This window comes from Heterocephalus glaber, unplaced genomic scaffold, assembly GCF_053883595.1.
Source record: "Heterocephalus glaber isolate CG9 unplaced genomic scaffold, H.glaber_assembly_v1.0 deba00000122, whole genome shotgun sequence".
Lineage (NCBI taxonomy): Eukaryota > Metazoa > Chordata > Mammalia > Rodentia > Bathyergidae > Heterocephalus > Heterocephalus glaber.
Window position 1 is genome coordinate 74174520 of NW_028258138.1, and position 21864 is coordinate 74196383.

Genomic DNA, 21864 nt, shown 5'->3' on the forward strand with positions numbered 1-21864 from the left:
GAGGGGCAGGGCAAGAGGCTGGGGCCAGAGTGCCCAACAAGAGGTTCTCCCAGGAGACTTTGGAGCAGAGACCCAGAGGACATGAGGGCGTATCAGGTGAAGGGGTGTGGGAGGATGAGCGGGTCAGGAGGGGCAGGAGTCAGGGCTGAGCCAGGTTGCAGGGCTGAGTAAGGCCACATAAGGGGTCTGGTTTTAATTCCAGTGTGAGGGAAGCCAGGGGGAGGCTTGAGAAGGAGAGAGAGTACTTCCTAGTGTGACCAACAGAGTTGCTTGCTTGGATGTCTTCCTCGAGCTCTCAGGAGAGAGCTGAGGCAGGAACAACAGGCCTGGGGCTGACAGCCCAGCCCCCAGCCCCCTTCCTCCTGGGACTCACCTTCCACAGTCAGCTCCACAGTCACCTGGCGGGCACCACTACTGTTGCTGGCTTCACAGGTGTACTTTCCCTTGTCCTCCCCACAGACAGCACCAATAGCAAGGCTGAAAGTCCCTCGGACACCGAAGTCCAGCAGGAAGCGGCCCCCACTGGAGATGGGTTGCCCATTTTTGTGCCATGTCACCTGGGGCTCTGGGTAACCCCGGACCTTCAAGAAAAAGAAGGAAAAGGGTTATAATTCATAACTGCTCCCTCTGTGCCAGATGTGGTTCCAAACGCCTAACTCGTATTAACTCATTTTAAGCCTCATAACAATCTTTCAAGCAGATATGACTTTCATCTCCATTTTGCAGATAAGGAATTATTATGGTACTGGGGACTGAACTCAGGGCCCTGCACATGCTAGGCAAGTGTTCTTTCACTAAGCTATACTCAGAGCTCCATAGTTCTCTTTATATTGTCCTAGCTCCCCATCTCAGCTCTTCTGCCCCATGCCTATCTGCAGACCTGACTTCCAACGGTCAGGACAAAGATTCTTCCTAAGGAAGGAAGTCCATATAATTATTGTAGACAGCTAAGTTAGGTAGAAATATTACCCTAGATGGGGCTGGGCCCTCGAGAGAGTCAGTGCAAAGGATGAAAAAACATTACAACTGACCAGAGACATACCATTTGAAGGCCAGGCCTCAAGATAAAGATGAAATGGGCCGGGGAATTAGCTCAGTAGTTCTGCCACCTGCCCTGCAAGGGCAAGGACCAGAGTTTGATCCTCAGTACCAAAAAAAAGATAAAGGTGAAATGACCAAGCCTACATACTTCCCCAAGAGATGAGATAAATGGTAACACCTGGTCTAATGAAGTCTAGCTAGACATCAGTCACCTCAGTAGCTGACCAAGGTCCTCACACCCATAACCTTCCTGAAAAGTTCTTTGTTCTTTCCATGTATACTTGCTATGTGACTTTGTTCCCATTGGATCACTAGTACCTAAGCAACTATACTTGCAATCTTATTGGTTGATTGTAGCTTTAATCCATGTTGTACCTACGTGGTTGTGCTTTATAAAACTTCCCCTGAAATGTGGAGTCCCTGGCAACCCATTTGGGACCCCTTCTGCCTCTTAGGAGCTATCTCTCAATAAATATTTCCTACTTTTAACCTCCATTGTTCCTTAGAATTCATTCTTTGATTTGAGGGAACATAAACTTGGCTTATCTGCCATCTAGCAGGTTGAGAGTTATAATATTGCCCTTATACCATTTAGAGGTCCAATAGCATTTCTATATCATTCTTGGAGGTCTGACATCATTCCTGTATCATAATCAGCTCTTCTTTGCAGTTTATAATCTCACAAGACCTGCCTCTCTATTCCCACTGATTTGCAGCCAGCCTTCAGAGAAAAAGAAACAAAAAATGAAACTTCAGATCAATATTACCCATCTTATTTATAATTTCTAGAGAAATCCTGCTCCTATAAAAATGTAAACTAATGACAGAGATGGAGCCTGTGAGGAAATGCTTAGGTACTGAACTGAAGTCCATTTCCTAAAAAGCTGGGAGCCATTGTGGTCCCACTGAAGCAAGCTTCCCCTCGGAGACCATAGCTGGGTGGGTACAGAGAGTCTCCCAGCCATTATAGTACAAAGTGTGAGCAGCGGTTGTCTGGACTGGTAGGACTTCAGGTTCTCTTATTTTCTTTTTAGTTAACTCATAGTTTCTGATCTGTCTGCAAATAACACCCTTGGTCTTTATAAAACAGAAACAAATTAAATTTTCAAAAATGCATACCTACCTTAGTACCAAAATGGCAAGGAAAGCAAAGAAGGAATCTCCTGTCCCTCCCAAAGTTGAAGCTGAAGCAAAAGCTTGGACAGAAAGAACAAGGTACTGACAGCCACCCAGAGACACAAAAAATTCTGCAGGTCACCCACCTTCCAGTGGCCCAAGATACATTCTGGAGTCAGCCTGAATACCGTCAGGAGACCCCCACCCCCGAAAGAAACAAGCTAGGATACTACCCCTAAGGTGGCCCTAGCCATTGAGTTGACCAGGAGGAAGACAAGACAACAGACTTGTGTTCATTATGTATTTCAAGGCCAAAAAGTACCACATCAAACAGGGTGTGAAGAAGCTCTATGACACTGATATGGCCAAAGTCATCACCTTGATGCCTGGTGGAGAGAAGGCAAATGTTGGACTGCTCCTGATTATGGTGCTTTGGATGATGCACCAAAATTGAGCTCATCTAAACTGAGCCCAGCTGGGTAATTCTAAATACAGTGGACCCTTGATTTATGAACTCAATTGGTTCCTGAGGGCTGGTTGTAACTCAAGTTGGTTATAAATCAATACAGCTGAGATCTGGATGTTTACCTGGATATATGCAATAGATAACAAGAGTCAGATGAATCTTCCATTAACCTAATTAACCCAAGTTGTTCCTATGCCAGGCCTGTCTTATATATTTTTTCACCATAAAAAGCAGTTCTCCTATAATTGTGTCTGTTTGATGAACATATAGCACATTAATTAATTTGTTGAGATTCTTGCAATACTTGAATCTACCAATAGCAGTAAAAGAACTACACAAATAAGTAGGATGCACATTGGAGGGTGGCACATGTCATAAACACATAATAATCATCATCTTGTTACTTTATGTCAGCACAAATGTTCATGAAAAGAAACATCAAACAACTAGCCTGTAAAAGTGTTCTTTGTATTTTCAGAAAATGGCTAAGGAAACTTTTCTCCAGAAGCCTTGCAAGGCTAGTCAGGTAATGAATTTGCAAATCATCCTTATCTTCTTCAGCACCCTATTAGTCAGGACTGGCCCCTGTCCCAAAGACAGCACAGGTCCCTGTTTACTTCAGAGAGAAAAGATGGGATAAATCATTAACAGTACCCAGGGCATCTAGCATTCCAGCAGCAAGCCCGCTGGCCCCCTGCAGCAGGCCAGTGCTGAGAGAGGCATCAATGATTAACTGGGGACATTGTGAGTGGTCCAGACTTCAGGGACAGGACTCCTTGGTCTTTTCTCCTTATTGTCTCCACGTCTCAAAGTTACCTCTGAAATATGTTACAGTAAATATCCAAGGATTTTGTTTTAAAATGCTGAAACTGGCATCACTTAAGACAGTGGCAATTTGTAAATGATCTTTTACAGTCCTTGCTTATGAAGCAAAGGTGGGAATTTCTGTGATCTTGCTCATCCAAGGTCTGCATGATTTGGAACATCAGTACTTATCCTCCAGTATGTGAAAAATCTGTTCAAGCATTGTCTAACATTACTTGAAAATTGTTGAACTTCAAGTACAGACTGTCTGTGTGCTCTGCTAGGTAGGGAAGGCAGGGAAGCCTTGACTCTTATCAGGAGTGTGTGACAATAGCTCTGCCCCTGGGATGCCTTATGTGCCATCATTACTTCAATTAAGAAGCCACCGCTGGGATTTTTACAGTCAGGATCCTCATCAAGGGAGCAATAAACCCACTGATAATTTAGTTTTCAGAGAGCCTCCATGTACAGCATCTTATCTAATCATCTAACACTATGAGCAAGATGTCTTAGGTTGGGGTATTCAGAAGCAGAACCTGAGGCAGGGCTTCAGAGACTCTACCTGTGTACCTTGCCAATCCCTGGGGCAGCTGGGATAGGCCTGGTAAGGGAAACCATGGGCACCAGCAGTGTCCATGATAGCACAGATTACACATGGAGTGAGAAGAAAGTGGAGGGTGGATAGTTTGCTAGTGATCTCATTTGGCAGATTAAGTGGCACATTCAGGACCATAATTTTGGTCTCCAAACTGAGGGGTTGTCTCCAACCCTCATTGTAAATTTCCATTTTGGGTGAGACAAGTTCTGTAGAATCCAAAGCACTGAGGAGTGTTTAATTCTAATGGACTCTAAATCTCTTAGAGGCTAAAGCAATTATCTACTTCTCATTTTTGGGAAACATCAAAGCATTCACATAAGATATGGTCATGGCACAGTGAGTCTTGGGCTGTACTCTCAAATTCAGGGACAAGATCAGGGTCACATGTGTGCCTGTGCTGGGTACCCCTGGGAGAGTTAGAGAAGCACAGAAAAGTCATCAGGAGAGCCAGAGCCTGTGTGCTTGGGCCTGGCCTGGCTTCAAAGACTCTTCGGGTTGTAATTCCTTCTTTCCTTTTAGAGAAAATTCATCTTGATACCCAAGGTTCCTTTCATCTCTGAAGTATTATGGTTTTAAATGGTGACCCACTTAGTTCTTGAGGAAGATTCCTTCCTCGCCCCACCATTTTCCTCTAAGCCCAGCCTACAGCCTTCATGCCCTCTAATCCTCCATACAGGAAAACCAATTGGCCACAAGAGGAATGTTTCAGAACATGAATAGGCAGGCAGCCCTGAGTTTTCACCATAATGAGTTTTTGGAACTGGCCCCAAAGAGGGTCATTCTGAGGAGAATCATGTTTTTGCCACAGTAACCACATTTTAATTGGAAGTTGCATTTTTGAACAAAAGCTCAGGATCAAATAAATCAAGGGCATAACCAACAACTTGTCATAAAAATAAAGATACAGTAGCCATCGACCCTATAATAATTTCAAGCAGTAAAACTGTGTTCCAGCTTCATAAAATGTCCTCAAAAACCTTTATGGCCTCAAAAGGCCTTTAACAGGCATACAGCTCACTCCATGTATAGTAATGGCTGAGGAGAAAGCGAGGCTGTGGGCAGGAGTTGCTGAATTATCCCTACCTGTCTCATTGGAGAAACATTTTCCAAAACCCGGGAGCATCTTGAGATTTACTCAGTGACTAAAAAAGAACCATTCTCAAGGGCACCAAGCCTTTCGTTTTTCCTCTGACACATCATGGGCTTTCAGCCCATTACTCTTTGTCCAGAACAGGCCACCTCAGCCTGACCCAGACCTGTGACAGGTCTCTGCCCCCTCCAAAACTCCAAGCAAGCCACACAGCCCTCTCTAAGCTTAGTGAGTAGCAGAAAGGATTCTGCTGCTTTTCTTGATTCCCTTGTATCTTCATTTCCTTCAGGGCCTGGCCCTGGGCACATGCTGCAAACCCACATAGCTGCAAACCCACACAGCTGCAGCGCACAGCTGTGGTGGCCCAACTGTCAGCTACGTCTGGGGAAGGAGGAGGAACCAAGGCTCTGCACATGCCAAGGATGGAGACAAGGAGAGTAGCCAAGATTGAGCAAAGGCCAGGGAAAAACAGACAGCCTGGAAAGGCGCTGGGGACAGGAAAGATACCCCAGAAGATGGAGCCCAGCTGAGGAATATTAGGGCTGGGAACAATAGCCTGGAGGAGGTCATTATAGCTTATACCTAGATGTCCCCTGAAACCCTCATGTGGTCATAGGTGGGGCTTTTCAGAGGTGCCTGGATCTACAGTGTGTGATGCTGGGATTAAGGGCTGATGGTGGGATTGATTCATGGTGCGATACTAGGATTAAGGGTGCCCCACTCTGGGTGTGTCTCCCTAAGGATGGGGAGCCTGGATAGAATAAAAGCAATAGAAAGAGGGCTGCTGTTATTGCTGCTTTTGCTTGCTGCTTCTTTGCTACTTTGCTCACTTCTGCCTGCTATGAACTGTTCCTCCTCTGTGATGCCCCTCTGCCATGCCTCCCTGCCTTCGGGCCAACCAACTGTGAACTGAAACCTCTACAAACTGTGAGATAAATAAACTTTTCTTCCTTTAACTTCAGGTGATGGGTGTTTTGTCTTAGCAACAAGAAAAGTAACTAAGTCAGGGGTGTTGGGAAATAGGTATTTGATTGTTGAGTAACAGAATGGACGCTGGGATAGGCTGGGCCTGGAGGAGGGGACATGCAGGAAACCACAGTGAGCCCTCTCCTGGGGTTGACAAAGGCTACTTCTCCCACTCTCACACAATTGTCTGCTGCCTGCCTGATGCCTAAGCACACAATTCTGTGCTTCTCACCATGTTACAAGGCAGATTTTTATAGTAAGTTCTCCTATAAGAGACTAGAATAGGACTGGTAATTTAAGAACTGTGGCTGAATAGAACTAAAGTCAATAGTGCTGAGGAACAGGTTGAATTAGACTTAATCCTCTGCCCTACCTCTAAGCATAAGCTCACTCAGGTAATAAGTGGTCATGGCTGCAAAGAAAAGAGAATAAAAGTATCAACCTCCTCCCCGCCAAAAAAATCAGACCCCAGGCACTATCTGTGAGAATTACCTCATGGACATGTTAGCGGGGCGAAGAGTAGAGGGCTAGCCATGGCAGAGCATGACCAGGCTTCAGGCCTACATCTGTGTCAGCACCTGGCACTGGGCCCCACAGGCAGGCAGGCACTTAATTAAGGCCTAGGATAATACCCTTGCCTCTACAAACTGAAAGCCTCAACTGAACCACAGAATCCATCAGGAAGAGATCACTGCTGATGAAAACAGCAATTAGTGAGAGGCTTACACTGCTGGCTATTGCTTGCCTCAGCCCAAGAGTGAGGACAAAGTGCTTCCATGAAAGAGGAAATCAGAATGTGGGCACACTCCTCTAACTGGCTCAGCAAATGCCACATGGGTCCCAAGAGACAAATGCTTCATGTCTCTCCCTGTGCCCTGCCAATCTCACTGCCTATGGCATAGCTTCTTGTCCTGTGACCCAAGATGCAGCTCCCAGCTTTGTTAACAGCATAAAACTATTTCTGCACCAGGAAATACCAGTGCTTACGAACACTGGAATTGTTGCACCTCCTCTACACAACTCACATTCTTACAGATAACTTTAAGGCATCAGGTTCATACTCAGGTACAAACTTAACACTTTAAGAACTTCTACTCTAGTTGAATTGGTTTATTCATTTATTAGTTTGTTTGTTTTGAACCAAGGTCTTGTTAAGTTGCTCAGGTTGGCCTTGAACTCATGATCCTTTTGCCTCCATCTCTCATGTATTTAAAATTGTAGGTGTGGAGCTGGGGATTTAGCTCAGTGGTTCCACCACCTGCTTCCCAAGCGCAAGGTCCAGAGTTCAATCCCCGGTACCAAAGAAAAAAAATAACATAAAATTGTGCACCATTGCAACCAGCTTATTATTTTTTTAAGAGCAAAACCTAACTTGAACAATGATCATTTTTATGTAACATTACAATGCACATTTAGAAACAAATATCAAGTCTGTTGTTTCACCACATCACCATCCCCTTCCTGTAACACTATGTGCACTTTTGAGACAGGGCACACCAGTGGATTTCTGCCTCATTGAAGAATGCAGCCCTGGAATTTCAAAGGGCATGGACAAATTCTGGGAAAGAAACAAATCTGGGGTGATAAATCTGAAGTCTCTATCCAGTCATGTTGGACCTGGAAAGACAGAGATACTTCACTGGCAAAAGTGATGGATGGAGCAGAGGGTTGCTCCCCAAACCACACAGAGCATCAACCTTCCAATCAGCAGAGCCAGGGACCTCAAGACTCTGATATGGGTTGGCTTTTCCTGAGAAGGCCCTGCTTTATGAGGATCTCTGAGGATTGGAAGTCCTTCTTTTCAAAAGCAGGGGTGGCAAAGATGACCCAAGGATCTTGATGACCTGAGAGCAGCATGACATGGCCTCTCTGGCTTAGTTTCAGAATTTCGGTCTGCTTGGCTGCCTTTCTCACCCAACACCTGCTTGCATGCATGTCCACCACACAAAGTATGCATTCTGCTCAGACTCTCCCAGGTGGCAGGCTACGAAGGAGAGAGATGAGCAGGTGAGGGTATGGAAACATGATCTTTTATGCCACCTGCATCCCTATGGCCAGGGGAAAATCTCTGTGCCTTTGTTGGAAAATACCTGGCGCATGTGGCAAAGAGCAGCCATATGAAGATATCACATTAGGGTAAGATGTCTTCCCTACACCCCCAAGTTCTCAGAGGCTTCCTGATGTACATAGAGAATCATGGCAGAGATTCAGAAATTGTTCCATGTGCAGTGTCAGAGTCTGGCTGGCCATCAGGCTGATGAAAACAATCTTTCTCAAAATATTTACATTCTCACCAAAATAACACCCGTATGTAGTTAAGATGCCAATTGGTACTGTAAGTCATAAAAAGCAGGCCTCCACTCCACCTCTCCCACCCCCACTTCCACTTCCCTGAGGTAATCACTTTTAACTCTTGGGGGCATTTCTTCGGGCATTTTCTTCCATTATTTCTAAACAACAACCTTACACAACTCCTACTTTATTCTTTTAATTTTAGGTATTATCTTTGCTATGGTTTGAATGTTTTTGTCCCTTCTAGAATTCATATGGTGATATGGTTACTAATGCAACATTACTAAGAGGTGTGGCCTTTTGGCTGAGGAAGTGACTGAGATTGGAGTCCCTTATAAAAGGGCTTGGTAAAAAGTTTGCCCCTTTTTGCTCTTCTACCTTCTACCATGAAAGGACATGATAACATTCATCTCCTTAGTCTGTAGCAACAAGGCACCATTTTGGAAAGAGGCCAGGCCCTCATCAGCTGGTGCCTTGATCTTGGACTTTCAGTCTGCAGAAATGTGAGAAATAAATCTCTGTTGTTTATAAATTACCCAGTCTATAGCATTTTGTTGTAGTGGTACAAACAGACTAAGACAATCTCTTAAATTCTCAATTTGGAATATTAGCTTTCATCACTGAAACCTCCAGCCACATAAACTTTTCCACTGCCTCAAAATTTTTGTTATGCCAATGCATAATGTTTGTTACATTTTAACTTTGCTCATTTAAAAGCCATAGTATAGTACAATTCAATTTCTTGAACTTTTGATTTCTCCTGGAATTAGTAACTTTTTTGTTTTTGGTTTACTTCATTTATAAAGGACTCCAATTTCTCAAGAGAAGTATAATTCAAGAGAAGTATAAATGAACTGTAATAGTCAAGTACATCAGATAATTCACCAGCACCCCCCCCCCCTCCGCCATTACTGCTTCTGGAACATTCAATCATTCTTCCCCCATCTAAACGGGATGCTTTCTAGGCTTGATGCAAAGTGCTCCTGGGACATTCTTCACCATCTTCTTGGGAATTTCTTGGTGTATACCATAGTTTGGCAGAAATGTCTGCCAAGTTTCCTAAGAATGACTGCATGGAAAGTTAAAAATTTCAGGCCTGGCATTTCCAAATGTGTTGACACTCTGCTTCTATATTCAACTGACATTTTGTCTGAAATTCTAGGGGCAATTCTTTTTGGGGGATGGAATTCTAAGTGAAAATCTTTTCTTCAGAGGTCTGAAGATATTGTTTCATAGCCTTTGAAGGCAATCGTTCTGGCATTCGGTGTTGCTATACTGACCCCCCCAGACTCTTCCTCCACAGCCAGTTATGTGTGTATGTGGAGTGCATATTTCCTTTCTAGCCTGTAGAATCCTCCCTGCATCTCTGGTAATCTAGATTTGATGTGGTGTGAGTATTTGCTACCCTTGGTAGGTATTTTTATTATTAGCAACATGTCTTTCTATTTGTATGTTTTGACAGTTCTCTACTGTATTTTTCTACATTCTCTTTATGAAATTCCTATGAGTTGGATATTCACCCTATTAGATTGATCCTCTATATTTCTTTTCTCACTTATTTTCTACCTCAGTCTTTTTATTCTCTTTGGGAGATTTCTTCAATTTTATGTCCCAACAAGTCTACTGAATTTATTATTTGGGCTATAATTAACTTCAAAAGCCCCTTTCTCAGTTTTTCAATTGTTGTGAATTGTCTCCTCTTTTGATTTAATGGGTGCAACATCTCATTTCTGAGGGAAAATAAAGTTTCTCTAAAGTTCCCTATAGCCTTTTGTTTCTACTTGATTTCTTTTCTGGTTCTTTATGGCTCTTCCACAGCAGAGGCCTCCTTTGGAGATTTGAAGCTCCTTCACTGATTTTTCATATATTAGGAAATAAAGAGTTCTTCACTTCAGAGTAGAGAGACTGAGTGAAAAACCCCCAACTCCCAGTATCTGTGGCTCTTCTCTCTTGAGAGGACTGGTTTCCATAAAGAGGAATCACCCTGTTTCTTGCTTGGGGAAGAGGGAACGGAGGAAGACAGGCAGTGTAACGAAGTGTGTCCACAGCATTAGGACTCAGAGTAAGGGCTTGGGGGTTTTATTTCAACAGGCTTTTACTCAGCCCCTCTCCCCTGAGTACATCACTTTGTTCTGCCTTCAGCTGTACTCCAGGAGTTGGGAACTAAGCAGGTTCTGTCTCTTCACAGAGGAACTTTTGGTCTTCTTGGGTATGGAGTAGTGCAGTGGCCTGGTGAGTGAACATGAGGAGGTAATTTGGGGCCTAATCACTCCTTATCAGGCAAAACTGATTACACAAAAGTCTTATTAGACACCCAGTCATATCACACTGGTTAAAACACCCAGTCCTGCAGCTTTCAGTTTTACTCTACAATGCAGGCTTTGAAAGTACACTCCTTGGATTTTCCATTTCCTTAGCCTTTTGGGAAATTTTCTGGCACAAACAGCCTACTTTTCTTTTTTTTCCCATTAAGTTTATTGGTACATTTTAGGTATAAAATACAGTTACATTCATCATTGGGATCTTGTACCATTACATGAGTATCTTGGTTCTTTTTTTTCCCGTTCCCTTGCCCTCCCTTTACCCCCTCCACCCTTCCCTATTTGCAAAGACTTTGTTTCCATTTTGTTCCTTTTCTCATTTTTTCTTTTCCCTTCTTTCCTTTCCCCTACTCCTCCCACTTCCCCTGCTCCTTTAGACCTTTTCTTCCTGTTACACAATATAAATTATACACTTTTAAAATTACAATATCAAGATCTAGGAGACATTACCACAGATTTTACAGAATTTAAATGGATATAGAAAGCATATTTCAAAAATCTGTTTTGAAATAAATTTGACAACTTCTAAGAAGTACCTTGGAAGACAAATTAATGAAACTAACTCTGGAGGAAATATAAAATTTGAATAGCACCTATTAATGAAAGTATATTTCTAGCTTGAAAACCTATCTATATGACAACAGCAGGCTCATATACATTTTAACTGATAAATTATATCAAACAATTAAAGCAGAAAAAAGAAGGAACACTTCTCCCCTCATTTTAGGAACTCAACATTGTGCTAATCCTAAAACTGGATAAAGATAATAGAAGAAAAAAGTATGAACATAGATAGAAATTTGTTTAACAAAACAAACTATTGGAAGTCAGATCTGGCAGTATGTAGAAAGTGGTTTTATTATAGGGATGGCAGTGTTGGTTCAGCATTGGAAGATCCACCCCCAAAAGTCATCATTTTAACAGAGGAAAGGAAAAAGCCATATGATCCTGTCACTAGTTGGAGAAAAAGTATTGGACTAAATTCTACAGCTCAAACAGCCCACTTTTGATGGTTGCCTGTTCACCTAACCACAGGCATGGCACGGCATAGAAAGCTGATGCCCAGGTCAGCCAATAATCTGTTCACTGTCCTCCACCCACCAATTTGTTGATATCTCTCATTTGTTGTTATCACTCCTCATTCTTTCTGTCCTCAGAGAAGTTTATAAGATTCCATTTTTTCAATTAAAAACTCACTTGAGGGCCGGGGATTTAGCTCAGTGGTTCTGCCACCTGCCCTGCAAGCGCAAGGACCCAAGTTCAGTCTCCGGTACCAAACAAACAAACAAAAACTCACTTGAAGGATGGATTTAAAAAAAAAGTGTGAGCAAGAATATGGAAAAATTAGAACCCTTGTGTATTACTAGTGGGAATGTAAAATGGTACAGCTACTACATAGAAAACAGTATGAAAGTTCCTCAAAAATTAGAATACAACTAACTGTGATATGATATAGTGATTCCCCTTCTGGCTATATATCCAAAAGAACTGAAAGTAGGAATTTCAACGTATCTTTGTATATCCATGTGCACAGTAACATTCACAACAGTCAATTAGGGGAAGCAACCCAAGTGTTCATTAACAGATGAATGGATGAGCAAAATGTGGTAAATGTGTACAATGGAATATTATTTAGCCTTAAACAGTTAGGAAATTCTGACATATGCTACCACCATGGTTGACCCTTATAGACAATATGTCAAGTGAAACAAGCCAGTCATGAAGGGACAAGTGCTGTTTGATTCCACTTAGGTGAGGTATACAGAAGAATCAAATTCATAGAGATAGAAAGTAGAATGGCCAGGGGCTGGAGAAGGGGAAATAAGAAGTATTGTTTAATGGATATAGAGCTTTAATGTTATAGGTGAAAAAGCTTCCAGAGATGGATGGCAGTGTTGGTTCACAATACCAGGAATGTTCTTAGTGCCATGGCACTGTAAGCTTAAAAATGGTCAAAATGTGGTGAACACCTGTAATCCTAACACTCTGGGAGGCCGAGGCAGGAGGATCACAAGTTCAAGCACAGCTTAGGAACTTGGCTAGCTTCTGTCTCAAAATTAAAAAAATAAAGGGTTAGGGATGTAACTCAATACAAAGACCCTGGGTTCAATCCCCAGTACTGAAAAAAAATGTTAAAATCATAAATTTCATGCTATATGTATTTACCACAATCAAAAATCAAAGAGTCATGTATACATAAAGATCTATTTCTGAACTGTCTGTCCTGTTTCATTTATCTATATGTTTATTCCTTTGCCAAACATTGTATTGCCTCTAGTACAGTAAATAATGCAAATTAAACCCAAATCACTTTTCTATTTTACAACTTCAAAATGACTTCTCATTGTACTAAGAATAAGCCTGTGTTTTCTCTCCACTCTCCTCTCCAAGCTCACTGCCTCTGCCCATTCTCCTGCCTCATGGCCATAATCTGGGCCACCTGGGAGGAGTTCACAGTCTATCGGAGCAGTAAGAAATGATGCTTGCTTGGGGGACCACAGGAGCACAGGCAGGGCAGAGGCAAGTGTGGGGTGACTGACAGGGTAGAAGCAGCCATTCGAGTTTCACAACAGCTGCTCACCTCATGCAGGGGTCCTGAGGGGCCCTCCATTTTGATGGTGACTCGGAAACACAGGAGGATGCAGGGCACTGCAAGCAGCCACATCTGCAAGTCCCTCTGCTGAGTACCCAGAGCGGCTCTCCTAGGTCACTTCTGCCTGACTTAGTGCTCTCAACAATTTAGTTCCACGAGACACAGCCCTCTCACAAGCTCTTTTTCAGGAATGTTAGGGCAGGGCCCTGGGATGCAGGAAAGAGAAGAAACAAATACTAGCAACCCTCAAAGGCCTTCTATTGTGAGCAGTCCCTTGCTGGGTGGTTCTCTGGGTCTTTGTTGGTGGTGTGTGGGGGGACATCAGAAGAGTTTGAGTCCTAGCTCAAAACACTCACTTAAAGCAAATTGAGGCTTCCCAGTCCAAGCCATTGAAATCTCTTTCTGTAGAAGCATCTGGAAAAATGGAGGGGAAAGCTGCCCAGTTATTTAGTTATAAATAAAACTCAAACTTTCCTTTCTCCCCTCCTGCCAATGTCCCTTTCAAATATTTGATTCTCTGGGAGCAAGGATCAGGGGCCAAGCTGAGCTGGCACCAACTGTCTTCAACTCCAGAGGAGGCGGCTCCTCACAAGCAGCCACTGCCCCAGCCCAAAGCAGCAGGCGACAATGGGGAGCTGACTCTGGCTTGTGAAACCCCTGGCTGGCTGAGGAGATTCGAAACTGGCCCAGTTTCCAGAATGCATGAGGAGGAGCAGGCAGGTTTCCTGCAGTGGGAGCTTTGCAGGCCCTATACCCGTGTCCCACTGCCTAGAGCAGTGGTGGTGAACTTATAGCATGCGTGCCACAGTGGGCTGTTTACATCACTGAAAGCTCTAAAATGCTAGCCATCAGTATCCCTAACCAAAGGGACAGGGCCTAGAAGCAGTCTGCAAAAGCCAGGTCTTCTGCTTTTCTGTTCTAGTCACAGGGAGCTATAAGAAATTACAGTAAATAAGTGCTGCTGTTAGATAAAAGCCCTAGTTCCTACCCTGAATTGAGGAGTCTGTAGGCAGGGCTTGGCCCCCTGCCATATGGGTGAGTGCTCAGATCCCCTTGCTCCAAGAGTTTAAGGTGCAGCCCAGATGGGCTGTGAAAAAGGAATACATGGGCGGGGGGGAGTAGCTCAGTGGCAGCGCATATCCTTAGCATCCACAAGGCCCTAGAGTCCACCCACAGCACTGCAAACAAACTAACTGAATATATTGATAGTCACCTCCAGCCTTAGGAGCCAAGAAAAGAAACAAATGCAAATGATCAGTCCCACAGGGAATGCCAGGAAGTGGCAGAAAGAAACAAACTTTTTTTTTGGTACCAGGGATCGAACTCGGGTCCTTGCGCTTGCACAGAAGGCAGTGGAACCATTGAGCTAAATCCCTGGCCCTTTTTTTTTTTTTGAGAAAGAAACAATTTATAATGATGCGGGGGGGGGGGGGGGGCGGCCAGGCATGGCAGGGCACACCTTTAATCCCAGTTACTCAGAGGCTGAGGCAGAAGGATCTTGAGTTAGAAGCCAGACTGGGCAACTTAATGAAAAAGACAGAAACCTGGCATGTGTAGCTCAGCACTAGAGTGCGTGTTCAGCCTGAATGTAGCAGTGGGTCCAAGTGCCACTACTATTAAAAATAAAACAAAACCAAAAAAGAATGAGGCCTGAGAGGTCCCAGGTGGGGAGCAGGCTATTGGGAGGCACTCTGCTATTGGGAGAGACCCTGGTGGCTTCTGAGAAGATGGCTTATTTCATATCTTGTACTGTTAAAAAGGGTACTTTGGATTAGGTACTGGAAGGATATATAAACTTGTTACACCCTGGAACAGTGGTGGCCAACCTATGGCACGCATACTGCAGCAGGCATGCAGAGCCCTCTGTGTTGGCATGAGAGCCAAGTGTTTAACAAATTACTAACGTGCATACAATAGCAAAGATCACATTAACTGTACAAAAGTATGCCAAATGTAAACTTTTACCTTTCAATAAAAAGCTGTTTGTATCATTGAAAGCTCTGTTATTGTTTTTCTTTTAAGACAAAAAGATATTAATGTATGAGTTGTTTTCTCTAAACCAAAACCTCAGTATTCAGGTTTACTTGCAGTATTGGCACTTTGTGATAAATAAGTGGGTTTTGGGTTGTAGTTGGACATTCATCCCTAAAAGGTTCACCATCACTGCCCTAGTCAGCCCAGAAATGGAGACTCCTATCACCACCACTTGGCTTCTCCAGAAGCCCTGGCCTCTGGGAATGATGACAAACTCCTGCCTCCCAGAACACCTTCCCTAGCAGCCCTTCACTGACCTGGGCTGCTTTGGCCTCAGCAGGGAAGGGGTTCTTGCCTCAAAGCCAAGGGGAACCAGGCTGAGGCCCCAGTCCCAAGGGCAGGGCCTATTTCAAAGCCAATTTCTGACACTTTGCAGCTGCGTCTGACCCTGGGTCCCCTTGCCAAAGCTGCTATTTTTCCCTTTTGCTGAAGAGGGAGAAAAGGAAAAAAAATGCTGCCTTGGCTCTCTGCTTCTTTTGAGCAGATATGGCTGCCTCTGTAGGGTCTACCTCACTGAAGAGGATGTGCAGTCCCCCGCTACAGATGACAATAGTCAGAATTCTCAGCTCTGACTGCTTCACTGGTCTCCTGAGGGGAACCAGGGCCAATCCTGATCTTGCTGAGTCACCCAGCCCCTTTGAAGCCAAAGACCCTTATACCACTGAGGGGCCTCAGCCACTGTTGCTGCAGCCCCTGCTGCTGCAGCCCCTTAGACCACAGCAGGCCTCTCTCTGTAAACGTACCTGGGGACAGGGTACCCAGGGATAGAACTCTCAGGTACTTTGTGTGTATGTAACCTATGTATGTGGTTGTATGTAGTTATATGACTGAAAAATATCCTGCAGCCAGGGCAAAGCACCAACGCAGTCAATTCTTGGTTACCACCCTGCGGCAAAAGGGGTAACTGGGATATAGGAGGTAGGGTGTGGTAAAGTTGGCTGGGGAAATAAGCGGGACCTATCAATTACAAGATCACAGGACAGTGTCAAATAAGTCCCCGTTTGTGGAACTTTTCATGAGCTCCACTGAGATGTGGAGACACGATATTCCACAAGGAGCCTGCTGTTGTGATGCCTCACAGTAGCTCACTCTGTGTCTTCTGGACAAGAGTGTACTTTTATTTCTTGCTTTTATCTTTTCTTCTTGTTTGGCCCAAGTTCACTCTACAGAGCTAGTTCTTCCCTTACCCTTTACCCCTCACTTTTGAAATAAAAACTTGGCACCATTTTTGGTTTGTCTCGTCCAATTTTTTGTCTGAGGCAAGAAAGAATACTTTTAATTGGCAAGCCATTTCTAAAGGAACTACCTGACAAAAATTATACTTCTATTTCTGTTTGTCTCTTGATGTGCCATACATCAGATTTCTCCTCCTAATTCCTTATGAAACATGTTCACCTCACACCATTAGGGGAACAGGGCAGACATCCTAGAAACATGCACACTAGTGGACCAGAGCAAGCAGCAACTCCACGATGTCAGGGACCTCACCTTTCCCTGCTGCTCCAGGCCCACTCCTACACAGATTCCAATTCTCCAGCCCCCCTGGATTCTCCTCACCTCATTAATCTCTAAAGTGACCATGTTTTGAGAACCAGGGGACACTGATCTGATCACAGCACAAACTGCTTAAATATTTCCTTCTACCTATAGCAAGCATAAGAGCATGTTTTCCTTAAAAAAATCAGGACACATTATCTTACGAGAGATTTATGGGCAGCCTCCAGGTGCAAGAAGGAGTTGGCGTTATAAAAGTTTTAACATCAAAATACTGGAACTCCAAGGATATTTGGAAGACTTTACTGGAAACTTGAGAATATTTTAAGTCAGAGTAGCACATGACCATCTGAGGGGACAGCAAGTCTACCAGCCACACAGGTTCTGCTTTTGTTTACTCCAGATATATTTGCCACAGCTTACTACAGAGTTATTCCAGAGAAGGGTCTTGATTGGCACCTATTTTGAAGTTCTCTTTATGCCCAGAAGGTCCACTAAAGCTTAGGCTGAACTGAGTGGATGGCTAATTATGTCTGTCCCTCTGATCGCTATGTACCAGCTTAGGCATCATTTCCAAGACACCTTTGTTGACTTCCCAAACCAGGTCACTCTGTGATGTTCTTGTTGTCCTGTGTTGTCCCTTCACTGGGCCTCATCATGGTTGATAACTCATCCAAATGCAGTTAACTTTTGTCTGTCTCATAGCACTAGGCTTAATGGCTTGTGGAAAGAACTACAATAGTTTGGCTCACCAATGAACCACCAATTTCCAACACAATACCTGGCATATAATAGATGATCATTTTTTTTTCCTTTTTAAGGTTCTTTCTATGTTTCCCAGGCTGCCCTTGAATTCCTGGACTCAAGCCATTTTTCTCCCTCAGCCTCTTGAATAATTGGGACTACAGGTGCATCTCACCATCCCAGGTATCAATAAACACATTTAAATTAATGACATGGTTTTTCTGGTAGGTTCCAGGATTCTGTATTTCTTTCCCACTCAATATTTTTATTAACCTAAATTTAATATGAATTTACTTATAACTTATTTATTCCTTGAATGAAGGCTGCAAGGTCGCTCATGAGAACTACAGTTCGTGTCAATATCGAAAGCATAATGTGATGGCTGTCAGAACCCATGTTCTAAAAGAACAAATGTCCAAATGAGAGATTAGGGGAGAACAAGTCTTGTGAAGGTTCTAAATCATCAACTAGACGCCTGGGATGGGTGGGCAACTCAGCAGTGAAAGGAGCCAAGCAGGAGTGTTCTGAATATTTTTAATCTAAGCTGTGTTAACAGAGCACAGGGGCCAGATGAGGTGCAGGCAGCGGCACTTGCACACACTGCTGACAGCTGCTTCCAGGTGCACAGCCCATGGCTAACGAAGTGTGGACGAGGGGCTTATGTATGGTCTGGAGGGGAGGACAATGTCCACTGTCCAGCTGATACCCTGCCTGTGCTCAACAGGTATTTACTGGATGAACACTAAGACTAGTTGATAAAAGTTGGTATATTTAGCCTGGAATAAGACGTACAAGAAGGTGCGCATAACTGCCTTCAAGGATATGGCAAGCTGTTGTACAAAAGTCTTGCAGTACAGTGCCAGAAGCCAGACAGGGATGAATAGGCTGAAAAATCCAGGAATACAGATTTAGGCTCAGACAAGGCAGGACAAAGTGCCTGAATAAACAGAGAGCATCCCCAGGATGTTCACAGGAGGCTGGAGGGCCAGGCTGGCTGGACAGTTGCCACAGGAAACCTTCACACTCTCTAGATGCCTCATAATCCGAATCCTAATGGTCCAGGAAGTTAACAAGATCAAATGCATAAAAGTGAGACAGAATATGAAAGAACTATCCCATTAGTACTACAAATAACCTTTGTGCTAAAACACAGAGATTGAGAGGAAGGCTTTAATGAACTCAGCCACAAAGCTATAAGGCACCTGAACTTTTTCTTCAACTGTTATGACCTTTTCAGGTTTCAATTTTATTTTTAGTCAATTTTAGGATATCTTATTTTCTTAGAAAACATTGACATCTTTTGAGGTTTTAAAATGTCTTATCAGAGTCGAATATAAATATCTCATGTCTCTCAACTCCAGGTCCATTTTTCACTTTTATGTATATTTTCTGTTTCTCTTTGATTGGCCTAGTTGGGTTTCCCAATTTTTTTTTTTTTTTTTTTGTACCTGGGATTGAACTCGGGTCCATGCACTTGCGAAGCAGGCGACGAAACCACTGAACTAAATCCCTGGCGAGGTTTCCCAATTCTTATTTCCAAGACCAGTAAAGGATAACTAGTGCCTATAAGAGTTTGGGGAAAATTAAATTCTTAAACATTGCTGAAATGAGGATAATAATCTGAACTTTATTTTCCTTTCCTACAAAATTAGTAATGTTGACCTTACAGGGCAGTCTTAACAACTTGGAAATAGCTATCAAAAGACTTAGTAAGCGGCTGAGGCAAAGCTCACTTGTAGAGAGTACTTGCCCAGCATGGCCCAGCAAGGCCCTGGCTTCAATCTCAGCACCATAAAACAAAAACAAAACAATTTAGTAAGATTCAGTGATTCTATTTCTAATATTTCTCTTAGAAATGATGTCCATGATGATGGATTTAAGTTTGTTTTAATTTATTTAAAGGATTAAATATTACAAATCTAAATGTCAGAAACATAGTCAACTTAAAATAGAGTACCATAATAAGGCAAATATTATAGTGCTATTAAAATTATCTTAAGAATTTTAAATAACGTGAGTGTTAAGTAATACAAAAAGGCAACTTATGAAACTATAATTACTTAATATCCATAAATAGACTTTTAATAATCATATACTTTATTCCTATAATGAACAAAAAGATTAAAAGGAAGTCTCTAAAACCCTTCTACATTGTTGGTGGAAATGTAAACTAGTACAACCACTATAGAAATCAGTATGGAGATTCCTAAAAAAAACTAAAATAGAAATTGCATTTGACCTAGCTATTCCTCTTCTAGGTATCTTCCCAAAAGACTCAAGGATATCATACCACAGTGATACATGCATACCCATGTTTATAGCAGCACAATTCATAACAGCTAAATCTTGGAAGCAGACTATGTCTATCAACAGATGAATGGATAAATAAAATATGGTATTTATACACAATGGAGTGCTACTCTGCTATAAAGAAGGATAAGTTTGAGTCATTCATAGGAAAATGGATGCACCCTCAGGCCATAATGTTAAGTGAAATCAGACACACAAGCTTAAATATTGCAGAGTTTCTCTTATATGAGAAAACCAAAGTATAAATAAATTAAAGAGCAAAATAAAAGATAGATAATAGGAAACAGAGAGCTAGATCTTTTGCAAAGGGGAGGAGAGTCAAGAGATGGAGGGAGTGGGGAGTGAGGGGAGAGGAAGGGAAAGAAAAATTAATTAAGATGTGTAATGAACATGTACCAGCTCCCTATGAATGTAATCATTATGTACTGCAAACATGGACTAATAAAAATAAAAACTAAAAAAGGAAATCTATCAATCTGTAAAAACCTGCCATCTCTGGGTGATAAGATTATTTCTTTTCTATAATTTCTGTGATTTGAAAAATTGTTTTATAATAAACATATTTTACTTTATGAATGGCTAAAAAAAAGCTTAAAACTTATCTTACTAAAAAATAGACTGGTCATGAATAAATGCCCCTTCTGAAAGAAAGACTAAAGGAGTGGAACATCATGCCTGTCCCTAGGAAAATCCAGCTGACCTGGGCCTGGCTGGTGACTGGTTGTGTGCCAGCGAAGTGGGGGGTCTCTACAGAGGACAGTGAGGTTTTGGAGGGTGCATGTAAGCACTGGACTCGGATGCCATCCTCACAAGACAGCTGAGAAGACTCCAAGGATAATGCAGTCCACCCATCAGTGTCCACCCATCTAGGGACCCCTACCCCTAGAACCTTGCCTTGGTGCACTCATCCTGCAAGGATCAAGTGAGAGGCTAGCTTTGTGCCCTGTAAGAAATAGTAGGTGGTGACCTGGCCAAATCCCCCCTCAGGTTCAACTGGTTTCAGCCTCTGAGAAGGAGTCTGAAGCTGGGCATAGCCACTGCCTGTCCCCAGTAGAGGCTGCCAGGGCCTCTGGAGGAGTCTTGGGACTGAGCTGAGTCCACCCTTCGACTGCTCTGGGGCATAGAAAAGCAAGGACGGACGGCGGGGCGCCAGCCTTCTCCCCAGCTGTTTTCAATAAGGCTCCACTTCTGAGGTTGCTGGCAGATCTGGGGAAAGATCTGAACCAACCTCACATAATGTTTTCCATCAAACCCACAATTAAGTAATACTATTCTCTTAACTCATGAACTGCACAAGAAACATTTTTCCTGTCACTTCCCAGCTTTCCTCCTAAGCAGCCCAGCAACAGGTCAGGCTGGGGTTACCAGCTGTCATGGGGTCAGGGGAGACCACAGGGGCATGGGTCCTCCTCCTGCCACATGAGGATGGAGGGGTGAGAGGTTTGGCCTCCAGACTCAAAGAAATATTATGCACATCATTTTGTTTCATCCTTCAATAGCCTGTCAGGTCAGCGTCAATATGCTAATGTTACAGGAAAGGAAAATGAAGCTCAAAGTTAAGAGACTTGACCCCAAATTCAGGTTGCTCCACAGAGGCCCACCACCTTCCAGGGAAGTCAAATAGGATTACACAAGGCAGCTCCAGAGTCAAAAAGCTGCACCAGCACTTGGGCTGTTGGTGAGGTGTTTCACCAGTGCCCCCAGGGGATATTCTGAAGGCACACTGTTAAGCACAACACCTTTGTTTTGTAATTGAACAAATTAATGACTCCTAGAAAAGCCTAGATGGATGCCACTTCCTCATGAGGTCTTCTGAATGTTTCCTGCCTTAAGTTCTGTTGCATATTTTATTGTATTTTATGTACTGACCAGAGAGCATAGGATCTGGCTATGTTCATTCAGTGGACAAAGGCTTACAGAGCACTCTCACCTGCTACAGAGAGGAGTAAGGGCTACTCTCCATCTCCATCTACCATCCTACTCTAAAGGTGAGGA

General features: G+C 43.2%; 1 protein-coding gene across 7 annotated transcripts in view; it reads right to left on the bottom strand.

The window, feature by feature from the left end:
- Mylk (myosin light chain kinase) overlaps window positions 1-21864 on the bottom strand; it is a 251216-nt gene that overhangs the window by 126528 nt on the left and 102824 nt on the right. For all 7 annotated transcript variants that reach the window (XM_004873623.4, XM_087216248.1, XM_004873625.4 and 4 more), the window contains one exon: window positions 374-581. In XM_004873623.4, coding sequence (XP_004873680.2) covers window positions 374-581 — 208 coding nt within the window. The remainder of the gene's footprint in view (window positions 1-373; window positions 582-21864) is intronic.